Source organism: Zeus faber (assembly GCF_960531495.2).
Source record: "Zeus faber genome assembly, chromosome: 10".
In the NCBI taxonomy this organism is placed as follows: Eukaryota; Metazoa; Chordata; class Actinopteri; order Zeiformes; family Zeidae; genus Zeus; species Zeus faber.
The window spans coordinates 15,559,939-15,573,269 of NC_137199.1; the positions used below are offsets into that span (position 1 = coordinate 15,559,939).

At 43.0% G+C, this 13,331-nt stretch overlaps 2 protein-coding genes across 5 annotated transcripts in view; both read right to left on the reverse strand.

The window, feature by feature from the left end:
• The window catches only part of LOC307236154 (protocadherin gamma-C5-like), a gene marked incomplete at its 5' end in the record, with an annotated part of 315,288 nt that overhangs the window by 38,131 nt on the left and 263,826 nt on the right, over window positions 1–13,331 (reverse strand). The gene's annotated exons all lie outside the window — the stretch shown is intronic.
• Window positions 848–3,334, reverse strand: LOC307235502 (protocadherin gamma-C5-like; the record flags this gene model as incomplete). Its single annotated transcript, XM_080007625.1, has 1 exon — window positions 848–3,334. One exon carries the CDS (start codon window positions 3,332–3,334, stop codon window positions 848–850), a length of 2,487 nt encoding a protein of 828 aa, XP_079863751.1.

The following is a 13,331-nucleotide window of genomic DNA, read 5'->3' on the forward strand; positions in this document are numbered from 1 at the left end:
TTTTGCAATCGATATTAAGATACAAATCGTTTCCAAACATTGTTTAAACGTTGCTTGTATTATGTTTAACATAGCTGTCCCAATCAACAGACATGTATGTTAGGGGTTGATTCTCCTGGCCCCTGACCAAGCCACTGGCAAAAGGAGCTGGAGTTGGTCCCTTGGTGCTGCACTGTGGCTGCCCGCTGCTCCTAGGGTGTGTAGGATGGGTCAAATGCAGAGAACGAATTTTGTTTTTATGTATGCGAGTGCTGAGAAATGACAATAACGAAATCTTAACCCTAAAGCTTTTGGACGTTTGTTGTATTTTCATTCGGATTTGTCGGGGAACCGGTGTCACTGTCCACGGTGCTGAAAATGCCATGAGTCCAAGTATGCAACAACAAAACAATAAAAGAAAACGGTATCAAATAATTATACCATCGTTCAACACTGACAACAGGAGGCCAAATATGAATTAGGACGTGCTCATGAGATCTATAGGAAGAATGTTTGTTCAAAGGAGATTATTGTTGGTAAAACTGAAGTGAAGTAAAACAAATGGACAGCAATATGCAAACACTAAAACAAGTGATTGTCTCTTTTTAAGAAATGTATCATTAAAATCAAAGTCCACATCAACAGTGATGTCAATATTTAAATCCCATTGCTCAAAGTATGTTATACGCTTGCATACTTGACAGATTATTAATTAGTAAAAATGGTGAGCTGGCCAACATCATGCTAAAATCTTGAAAAATAATAGAAATCCCTATGTTTGATTGCTTTACATGGCGGAAATTGATGCGTGACTGAATGTCATTGGAATGAAAATAATTACAAGACTTCTCTGGGGAAAGACATTACATTAATACAAATGTACGTTTCTGAGATGTTTTCTCACCTGCTGGCTCTCAAAGGTCCAGGCGCTGTCAGGTAAAGACGCGTCTAAGACGTTGATCATGTCTTTAAAGTCAGTGGTGCTGCTGGGTTTAACGAAGGTGAAGTCACTGTACTCTGACATGGGAGAGAGACAGGACCTGAAGGACTGACTCTGAGACATCATGTCTCCTCCCAGAACTTCCACGTACTTAATGGGTCCATCGGTGTTGAGCTGGATCTGTAGGTTCCTGTTTGGGTTCTTGTAGCCGTCACTGTCGCTCCGTCTCACACAGCAACTACCGCTGCTTCTGCTGTTCCTTATACACTTAACAGCTAAAATGAAAAAAGTCACTAAAGACAGAACCGATACTGAGGCCAGAGAGAGAATCAAATAAAGAGTGATCCTCCCACTTTTCTTGTTTGGTTCAGTTACTTTCTGTCTGAGGTCCAAAATGGGTTCGTGCAGACCGTCCTCTACAAGGATGGACACTGTGACTGTGGCGGACTGGACCGGATCCCCGTCGTCCTTAATCTCTATGAGGAGTCTCTGAGAGGAGTCGTCCTGCTCGGACACAGCACGTTTAGTCCTCACCTCTCCTGTGTAAAGGTTGACAGCGAACAGAGAGGCGTCTGTGGCCTCCGCCAGCTTATAAGAGACCCAGGCGTTATGTCCCGAATCAGCGTCCACAGCTGTCACCTTGGTAACCAAGTGTCCTGCTTTAGCAGACCGGGACATCCTCTGATGAGAGAGTGAGCCCAGGGCAGCGGAGGAGGGGTAAATGACAGCGGGGGCATTGTCATTCTGGTCCAGAATAAAAACATGGACAGTAGCGTTGCTGCTCAGAGATGGAGAGCCCTGGTCCTTTGCCTGCACCTGAATCTGGAACACCTTGAGCTTCTCATAGTCAAAGGAGTGCATGCTGTAGATGCTGCCGTTATCAGAGTTGATGTAGACATACGAGGACACAGACACATCCTGCACTTTAGAATCCAGGATGGAGTAGGAGATCTTTGCATTTTCCCCAAAATCCAGGTCAGATGCTGATACAGAGTACAATATGGAGCCTGCTACGCCATTCTCTTTAACATACACATTGTATGAGGGTTGTGTAAATATGGGAGGGTTGTCATTTACATCAGTAACACTGACAGTTATAATTTTCTTACTTGAAAGGGAAGGAGAACCTGAATCAGTTGCTCTCATTTCAATATGATATTCTGAACAACTCTCTCTGTCTAAAACACCTTTAGTAACCAGGGCATAATTGTTAGAAAACGAAGGTTTTAGGTCAAACGGAAGTTCCTGGGGAAGCTCTAGAGACACTTTTCCGTTATTACCGGAGTCGAGGTCTCGTGCACTGATCAAAGCCACCACGGTGCCGCCTGGAGCGTCCTCGCGCACCGGCTTCGGCTGAGACGTGAGAACGATCTCCGGCGCATTGTCGTTTACATCCAAAACATCTATCTGCACTCGACAGTGACCCTCCATTTCAGGAACACCTTTGTCTTTCGCAGTTACTTCAATTTTGTAGGAGGCAGAACGCTCATAATCCAATTCTCCTTTCAAAAATATTTCTCCCGTTAGAGAGTTGATTTCAAATATTGAAAAAATAGAAACTGGTGTCCGCGACCCAAAAAGGAATTCGATTTCTCCATTTGGTCCCTCATCAGCATCAGAAGCTTTAGTTTGTATTACTAACGTACCCTTTGTACCGTCCTCCCTTAAGGAAACTTTATAAACGTTTTTATTGAAAACGGGGAAATTGTCATTAATATCGAGCACTGTGACGGTGACTTGCGAGGTTCCCGTCATGACTGGGTTTCCTCCGTCTAACGCTGTCAAAAGCAATTGATAAACTGCTTGCTTCTCCCGGTCTAAAGGTTTTTCTAACACCAGTTCAGGGATAATTTTGCCATCGTCTTCTTTAATTTTCAAGGCAAAACATTCATTCTTCGTTAAGGTGTAGGATTTTAGTGAATTCCCCCCTACATCGGGGTCCTCTGCACCCTCCAGTGGGAAGCGAGTGCCCACGGCAGCGGATTCGGCGATTTTGAGAAATATTTCATTAGAAAGAAAGCCAGGAGAATTATCATTAATGTCTCTTATTTCCACTTCTATCCGGTGCAGCTGCAGTGGTTCCTCAGCGACAACCTGAAGAGGTAGAACGCAGCTTGCGCTTTGTCCGCACAAAGCCTCTCTGTCTATTCTCTCGTTCACCACCAGCTCGCCCTTCCCCGCGTCCACCCTGAAATACTGCTCACCAGCCTCGGAGGCGACGCGCACTTTCCGGTCAAAGACCTCAGATAATCCCAAACCCAGATCTTTGGCCACATTTCCGACCACGGAGCCCTGTTTCAGTTCCTCCGGGATGGAGTACCGAGTCTGTCCGTCTATTGTATTCCACAAGAGGAAGAAATGATGCCACCACAGAGCCTGCCACCTCCAGTCTCGTTTTCCCATTCTCTTTGTCATTCCTCGTTCGTTAAACGACAATATGTCCCATCGCGACTCTGTTTAGAAGAAAGACATCAACGTTGTAATCCATCGCACCGGATCGTATTCCAGTTTCAGATATCGGCAATATAATAATGCATAATGCGACGGGGAAATAAAAGGTATAGCATTCATTCGCATCCCTTCTCTCTGGCAAGGTTGAGGATTCCAGAGGAATAGTGCCGAGGCAGCTTGGGGGAGGGATACGATCTCTTTGTACAGTGCTGTATGCTATTGGTGCAGAGCTTCCATCCCTCATATCCAATCGGAGAGAAACGGAGCTGGTCTCTTAAAGCCACAGCAATGTGTCTGTCTATGCCGTGACGTCATCGAAACAACTAAACAATCTCGGACTTTTGTTTTTAACCATGACGCTCATATTTTAGAGACAACAATATTATGAACAGATTTTACTCAAACAAACCGCTTGAATATTTTTGAAGTTAGAGGATCTTTCCATATTTTCTTTCAATATATTTACAAATAATACTCCTTGACGTCGGTGCCCCTGACCAAGCCACTGGCAAAAAAGAGCTGGAGTTGGTCCCCGGGCGCTGCACTGTGGCTGCCCGCTGCTCCTAGGGTGTGTAGGGTGGGTCAAATGGGGAGAACAAATTTTGTTTTGATGTATGCGAGTGCTGAGAAATGACAATAACGAAATCTTAACCTTAAAGCTTTTGGACGTTTGTTTGATTTTCATTCGGATTTGTCGGGGAACCGCTATCACTGTCCACGGTGCTGAAACGGCCATGAGTCCAAATATGCAACAACAAAACAATGAATAAAAACGGTATCAAATAATTATACCATCATTCAACATTGACAACAGAAGGCCAAATATACATTAGGACATGCTCATGAGATCTATAAGAAGAATGTTTGTTCAAAGGAGATGTTTTTTGGTAAAAGTGAAGTGAAATACAATGAATTGCAGCAATATGCAAACACAAAAACAACTGATTGTCTCATTAATAAGAAATGTAGCATTAAAATCAAAGTCCACATCAATAGTGATGTCAATATTTAAATCCCATTGTTCAAAGTATGTTTATAGACTGCACACTTGACCGATTATTAATTAGTAAAAATGGTGAGCTGGCCAACACCATGCTATAGTCTTGAAAAAAAATATAATGTCCTCTTTTTGATTGCTTTACATGGTGGAAATTGATGCGTGACTGAATGTCATTGGAAAAAATATATCACAAGACTTCTCTGGGGAAACGCATTACATTAATACAAATGTACATTTCTGAGATGTTTTCTCACCTGCTGGCTCTCAAAGGTCCAGGCGCTGTCAGGTAAAGACGCGTCTAAGACGTTGATCATGTCTTTAAAGTCAGTGGTGCTGCTGGGTTTAACGAAGGTGAAGTCGCTGTACTCTGACATGGGAGAGAGACAGGACCTGAAGGACTGACTCTGAGACATCATGTCTCCTCCCAGAACCTCCACGTACTTAATGGGCCCATCGGTGTTGAGCTGTATTTGTAGGTTCCTGTTTGGGTTCTTGTAGCCGTCACTGTCGCTCCGTCTCACACAGCAACTACCGCTGCTTCTGCTGTTCCTTATACACTTAACAGCTAAAATGAAAAAAGTCACTAAAGACAGAACCGATACTGAGGCCAGAGAAAGAATCAAATAAAGAGTGATTCTCCCACTTTTCTTGTTTGGTTCAGTTACTCTCTGTCTGAGGTCCAAAATGGGTTCGTGCAGACCGTCCTCTACAAGGATGGACACTGTGACTGTGGCGGACTGGACCGGATCCCCGTCGTCCTTAATCTCTATGAGGAGTCTCTGAGAGGAGTCGTCCTGCTCGGACACAGCACGTTTAGTCCTCACCTCTCCTGTGTAAAGGTTGACAGTGAACAGAGAGGCGTCTGTGGCCTCCGCCAGCTTATAAGAGACCCAGGCGTTATGTCCCGAATCAGCGTCCACAGCTGTTACCTTGGTAACCAGGTGTCCTCCTTTTGCAGACCGGGGCATCCTCTGATGAGAGAGTGAGCCCAGGGCAGCGGAGGAGGGGTAAATGACAGCGGGGGCATTGTCATTCTGGTCCAGAATAAAAACGTGTACAGTAGCGTTGCTGCTCAGAGACGGAGAGCCCTGGTCCTTTGCCTGCACCTGAATCTGGAACACCTTGAGCTTCTCATAGTCAAAGGAGTGCATGCTGTAGATGCTGCCGTTATCAGAGTTGATGTAGACATACGAGGACACAGACACATCCTCCACTTTAGAATCCAGGATGGAGTAGGAGATCTTTGCGTTTTCACCTAAATCATAATCAGTAGCTGTTACGGAGCATAGAATTTTACCCGGCGCAAGATTCTCTTTTATATACACAGTATACGACGGCTGGGAGAAAACAGGGGGGTTGTCATTTACATCTAACACGTCGACACTGATTATTTTTTCACTGGACAGTGAGGGTTTGCCCAAATCAATGGCCTTTATCTTAACTCTGAAATGGCCATTGTTTTCACGGTCAAGAGCACCGTTCGTAACCAGTGTGTAATGATTAGAGATGGATGGATTTAACTTGAACGGAGACTTCGAAGAAACGCTTAATTTCACTTTACCGTTGTCTCCCGAGTCGGGATCTTTCGCACTCACCAGTGCGACAACTGTCCCTATAGCAGAGTCTTCCCCGATGGGTGTCGTTAAAGATTTAACAATTATTTCAGGCGTATTATCGTTCATGTCCACTATCCTTAATTCGACAGCACAGTGTCCGTCCATTTCGGGGTTACCTTTGTCTTTAGCAACGACGTCGAATCTATGTAAATTTATCTTTTCATAGTCTAAAACTCCCTTTACAACAATAGCTCCAGTCGAATGCTCGATGTCAAACAAGGATAAAACTGAATCCGTGGTCTGAACTCCGAATAAATATTCAATTTCTCCGTTGGGACCCTCGTCTGCATCTGTCGCTTTGACACGAAGTATCTCCGTTCCCGACGTCACACCTTCGGTGACATTGGCTTCGTAGAGCTGTCTCTCAAACTGTGGCGCGTTATCATTATTATCAATAACCGTAACGATAATCTCAGATGTCCCCGATCTCACTGGATCACCGCTGTCTACAGCCGTCAAAATAAGCCTGTGCTCAGGCTGCTTTTCCCTGTCCAGGGATTTTTCAAGGACCAACTCGGGAAATTTAGTGCCGTCCTTGTGATTTTTAACATTCAATTTGAAATGGTCGTTTTTGCTTATGGCGTAGGAACGCACTGAATTGGTGCCAACGTCAGGATCCCGTGCGCTCTCCAGAGGGAATCGGGCACCGGGATTCACAAGCTCAGCTATTTTTAACGTTTGTTCTGTATTAGCAAAACCAGGGGAATTATCATTGATATCCTGTATTTCTACATCGACCCGATAAAGCTGCAGAGGGTTTTCTATAACGACCTCCAAAGGCAACACACATGGCAACTTAGGTCCGCACAGCTCTTCCCTGTCTATCCTGTCACTCAGCACCAGCTGTCCCTTCGTTAATTCCACGGTGAAATACTGCTTACCAGTCTCAGAGGTTATTCGTACTTTCCGTCGGTAAAGCTCAGAGACAACCAGTCCCAGATCTTTGGCTAGATTTCCCACCACAGTGCCCTGCTTAAGCTCCTCCGGAATGCTGTAGCGAGCCTGGCCGTCTATTGTACTCCACAAGAGAAAGAAATGATGGCACCAGAAAAGCGCTTGCCATGCATGCAGCCTCCTCCACATTATTGTTCGATCTATGAAACGCATCGCATTGCATGTAATCCTTTACAACGGGTGGTGGATACGAGGGATGCAGTCCAGTGTTGGTATTCCCTCATATTTTACGACGATGAATGTGCTTTGTTGCTGCATGCGCGTCCCATTCCTCCGCAACATTTGTCTGTGAGGAGGCTTCACGGTGGAGACGCAGTGGATCTCTTTGTACAGTTCGCTACGCTATTGGTGCACAGTGGCAATCCACTTCCACCAATCATGGCTTTAGCAACCGTCTGGAAAATAGTGACGTAGAGTATTCTATAAAGGCAGGTATCATAGGAGAATGCTTTAACCATGCAGTCTACCACTGATCAAACTATGTACTATGTCCGAATTATATGAATTATACCAAATTACCTAATTACATATTATATATATATATATATATATATATATATATATATATATATATATATATATATAATTTTTTTTTTTTTAATAAACTAGTCTTATGATCACGCCTGCTATTTTTCAGTTACCATGCATATTTATTATAAATAAATGTCTCATTGATCAGAGCTGCATGAACTATAAGCATATTAACATACACATTCTAAAAAGATCCAAATAAATAAGAATTTAACAATGCATTATATATTCCTCCACATTATTTTTGAAGCTTCCTGTGGTTGCCAAGGCTCTTCGTTGCCTTCCTGTGGCCATAAATCGCCAGTGCAGTCCATGCGTCATGAACGCGCTCCACAGGGGCTTATAGGGGAAAAATTCTGTCAGCAGGCAACGTAAAAGACCCGTATGGAGGTCTGTGGAGCAAATGAAAAGGGAGGGGGGAGCTTAGATCGGAGGTGTTTCTCTCTCTCCGCTGCAGACGCACGCACGCACGCACGCACGCACGCACGCACGCACACACACACACACACACACACACACACACACACACACACACACACACACACACACACACACACACACACACTAATATGCAGATAGATGGACGCCAATAAAGGCAATAAAGATCGGGACAGAGAGTCAGCAATAACCGCCATATGCATGAAGCAATGACCGAGTTTCATCGTTAAATATTCATTCATGTTAATCACGCATAACCACGTGCTATTCGTCTACCAATCAAATCACAAAGGAGCAAAAATATGCTATTCACACATGTCTCCCTGGAAACAGGATACACGAAACACCGGAGACGTGTTCTTCTGTATTATTCTTTGCTTACACACACACACACACACACACACACACACACACACACACACACACACACACACACACACATATATATATGAACTACTATTTATTAATTCATAAATCACCGCTGGAAATTGAACCTCACAAACCGGCAACCTATTATGAATACCAGACAACTATGGGACATTTGTAATGTTAAACTGCTGAGCGACAGAGGGAGATGTAGAGGCGGAGGAGGGCAGAGGGAGGGGGGGGGGGGCGAGCTGCCTGAGCACCAGACCAGAGAGCGCTGGATCTGCTTTCAGCACCACGCCATGTGGACAGCGCCACACAGGCGGCAGAGCCGAGGTGCTGCACGCTGCTCGACTCTGACGCCAACAGGAAGCAATGCAGGCTTTATAACGCAGCAATGCACCTTAGTCGGTAAAGAGATCAATAGCTGTGAACTCTACGAGTATTGTTTTAGTTTTTAAACACAATTCTGAAACTGATTTAAGAGTTGCATTATCTACATCAGTGACAATTTGATCCACATTAGGCCATGGACCGCATTTCATTAGATTTTGTCTCTGGGACCCTGATCTGAGAATATTTTTTTATTGCTATAATGTGAAATAGTACAAATAACCATACCGTTCTGTAATGTATATAACAGTAAATCTATGATCAAATAAGCCATTATTGTACATTCTCTAATGGGGATAACGTCTTGTAAATTATATAACAATGGAGTTAAACCAATAATATTTTATCTGGGGACCCCCTGGAACCTCTTGAAGGACACCTGGGGATCCCCATACCCCACGTTGAAAACCACTGGTCTGCAGTGTTTTGAAAAGGACGTGACACGAAAAAAGACAAACGTCACAGACCGGAGACCAGAGAGCGCTGGATCTGCTTTCAGCACCGCCGCCATGTGGACAGCGCCACACAGGCGGCAGAGCCGAGGTGCTGCACGCTGCTCGACTCTGACGCCAACAGGAAGCAATGCAGGCTTTATAACGCAGCAATGCACCTTAGTCGGAAAAGAGATCAATAGCTGTGAACTTTACGTGTATTGTTTTAGTTTTTAAACACAATACTGAAACGCTGATTTAAGAGTTGCATTTTCTACATCAGTGACAATTTGATCCACATTAGGCCATGGACCGCAATTAATTAGATTTTGTCTCTGGGACCCTGATCTGAGAATATTTTTTTATTGCTATAATGTGATATAGTACAAATAACCATACCGTTCTGTAATGGATATAACAGTAAAACTATGATCAAACCAGCCATTATTGTACATTCTCTAATAGGGTAACGTCTTGTAAATTAGATAATTGTGAAGTTTAATCAATAATAATTTATCTGGGGACACCCTGGAACCTCTTAAAGGACACCTGGGGATCCCCATTCCCCACATTGAAAACCACTGGTCTGCAGTGTTTTGAAAAGGATGTGACACGAGAAAAGACGAAAGTCATAGACCGGAGGTGATGAAAGAAACCATGAAAATTGTTATTCAATATGTTGTGAAATAAAGGAGGACCAGGGTGATAAATAAACACATGCCCTTGACTGACTAAGCATGTGGTTGCTTGAACATATAGATAGACAGAGGGACCCCAAAGCAAGACACTTCAGGAGAACTTTAAAGTGGATTCAAACATGCACATCAACAAAACACCCTTTTTGTTCAGCCTCATAATTGTATGTGCTTGTTTGTGAGTTTATTGGTTTCAATATCAAACAATGACATTTGACACACGATCATTTCCTTCAGAGAAAAACAGCTTAAGATATCTGGCTTTAGTTTATTTGGTGAGAGGAATAAATGGCATCACATGTGCTTTGTTTACAAACACATTTCCAATGAGTAGCTGTAGTGGAATCATGTACTTGAACTATTCAGTGTTTTTTGTCTGCTCTTTTTCTGATGAACGTGAGTGAATGAAAAATGAACATGAGTCACAGTGATTAGCTAATACTTAGACAGTATTACATACCAGTCTATTACCAAGGTAAACACAGGCCACACTTAGAGCAGATTGTTCCTGCTATTGTTTTGTTAGTGGGGTAAAAAGGTCTGCCAACAGTGGCCTTTCAAATATGTTTGTAGAAAAAAAACCTGAAATGGCCAGTTTACAGACAATGTGATTGACTTGTGCCAATTTTGGTGCAAATTTGGAAAAGCACAGAAAGGTTTCTGTTGTAGTGGTGAAACGTGTATTAGTGTTTTTTACAGTAAGATACATATATAAGATACATTTTGTGATCATCTGTGAGTCAAGGGGAGCTAGATGCTGTATGGATAGAATTATCCTATAACACAGACACTGATATTGTAGAGAAGTACCGGAACATATGTGTTTTGTGGCCAAAGTGACTTGACCAAAAGCAGCACTACTCTGCTGCTGTGATCCACTGGTGTTATTGTCTGGGATATTGTGTGTTCCTGTTTATCAGATAGTACATGTGCATGCAGTGTTTGTTGGTAAGGAGTCATTCTAGTTTGATGCCACTCTGTGTTTACTGGAAACATTGTGAAATATTAGGATGTAGAATATTGCTTACCTTGAGTGAAGAGACATGGATATAGCAGGTAGCCGGGAAGACAGGAACAGCAACGGCGGAGATGTGGAGGAGACATGAAAGAGAAAAAACAAGCGTAGGAAGATGTCAGTTAGACTGGTGATATTAATACAGAGTCTGGCATTGAATGGACTGGCAGCAAACATACTTACCCTCTTGGTCACCAAAAAAAGGTGATGTTTTTATGTGGTTAGAGAGAGCTTTCAATATTTGTGGTTTTATTCATATGAGGTTAAATGTCATGAATACAGTACATTCTTTCATATCACAGGGACCCATTAAGCAGGGGTACAAAGGACAAAAAAACAATCAACTGACAAAGAAACAAAAAAGAGAAAGTGAAAAGCTTTGCAAATTGTGTCGTCACCTTAAATATGTGTTATTGGTTTACGATAGATAGATAGATAGATAGATAGATAGATAGATAGATAGATAGATAGATAGATAGATAGATAGATAGATAGATAGATAGATAGATAGATAGATAGATAGTCTATATGTAAATTGTGAATTTGTAAGAGATAAAAATTAATGGAGATGATAATGATACAAATTAGTATTGGCAAAGAAATAGAAATAGTACTGCCATGGTACAATAAAGACAAATCAAAAAGGTTGCCAGGGTTATTTGTTCTATTCTATCTTTGTGTGATGCGCACATGGTACTCCATGGGACATCTACATGTTAGAAGAAATTGAAAAAAAAAAAAAAAAAAAAAAAAGAAACAATGCTACCAGCCCTTGATAGCCCACGCAGTGGCAATATTATTATCAGGTCGGGTCAAACACTGAGACACAGTACGGACACCATTTGAAAAAAACATGTGGAACAGGATATAAACACCGCACTGCTGCACAGATACACTACCCTCACATCGACAGCAGGGGGCATAAAGGCGATGCCCTCGGATAAATCCATGCCTTATTGATGAGCTGCTCACAGCTGTGACACAGTGTATCTCACAGAGGGTGTGTCGTCATCATTTTCAGACAAAGCAAATCAAATAAAGAGCTCATGTAGAGGTGCATAAGAAAAGTGCCCTCGTGAATGAAAGCATTGAAACATACACACATGTCTTGCATGTAACATTAATAATCGATCCCATACGCACCAGAACAACCCTGCTACATAAAGACGAAGCAAAAATGAAAAAGGAAGAATTTATTTTTCACACACACACACACACACACACACACACACACACACACACACACACACACACACACACACACACACACACACACACACACACACACACACACACACACACACACACACACACACACACACACCGAGCTCTGGTTTTTCACGTAACCTCCCTCTCCCCCACCAATCCAGGCCCGAGCCTGAGGCTGTCACAATCCTCAACTCAAACCGGGGGTGTCTCGTGCCCTCCCTACAGTCTCAGTGTGGATGGATTTGTAAGATTCAGGATGCTGCATTTGCTGCTGCCCCCTGTGGCACAGAGAGAAGTGGTACAGTCCTGCCAATGAGTCAGCTTGTTGCTGTGGCAACACATCCCACCTCGCTTCCTGGGAGCAGGCGATGTTTTGGGGAGGAAAAAAAAAATAAAAAAAAAAAGCACGGTGGATGAAGAAAATTGAAGAACAGAGAAATGGTTGCGACGGGCAGTGCTTAGAATAGAAAAAAAAAATCTGAACAGTTTATGGTTCAATCAATGATAATCTGTCATTTAGAAGCAATAGATATTTAAACTTTTGTCCACACATTACCACTGCAGCGGTTACATAAAGACTCTCACAACAAATGGCTGAAAGCACAAAGGAGGCAGCTTTGTCTTGTGGTAAACACAGTGAGCCACATAAGCATTAAATATCACAGCGAATGACACTTCTTTGCTTTGTAAAGACACAGAGCACCCTCCTACAAATTCTCTCCTTCTCCATCTCCATTCCTCTCTCTCGCTCCTCTCCCTCCCTCTCACTCTCTCTCTCTCTCTCTCTCTCTCTCTCTCTCTCTCTCTCTCTCTCTCTCTCTCTCTGCAGCAGAACGGTGCAGCTGGAGAGGGGGAGGGGAAGGATGCAGAGAGAGAAGAAGATCAGGAGAAAAAAAGACAGGCTGAATGGAAACCTGTGCTGTACAGTTGTAAACTGAACAGCCCAATAATCTACCAGACATGTCATATAATCATATAATAATGATAACCACAATATAATCATCAGAGTACTTTAAGGCATGATGAATGCATGAACACAATGTGATTATTAGCCAGGTTATGATGGTTTACACCGTTTCAGGCTGAGGGGATTGCTTGACCTAACTTCTGATTACGCCACAAAACAATTGAGCCAACACTGCAGACAGTCCACATGGGTTGCGATCTTTTAGAACAGACACAAAACACACACAGACATACCCTGCTTCCACAATTGTATATACATGTAATAGAAGAATATGCCTGCTCCCAGGTGTTTATGTGGACAGTTTTCAAAGTACTGTGTGCTTCCTTGCGCTTCATGTGTGTGTGTG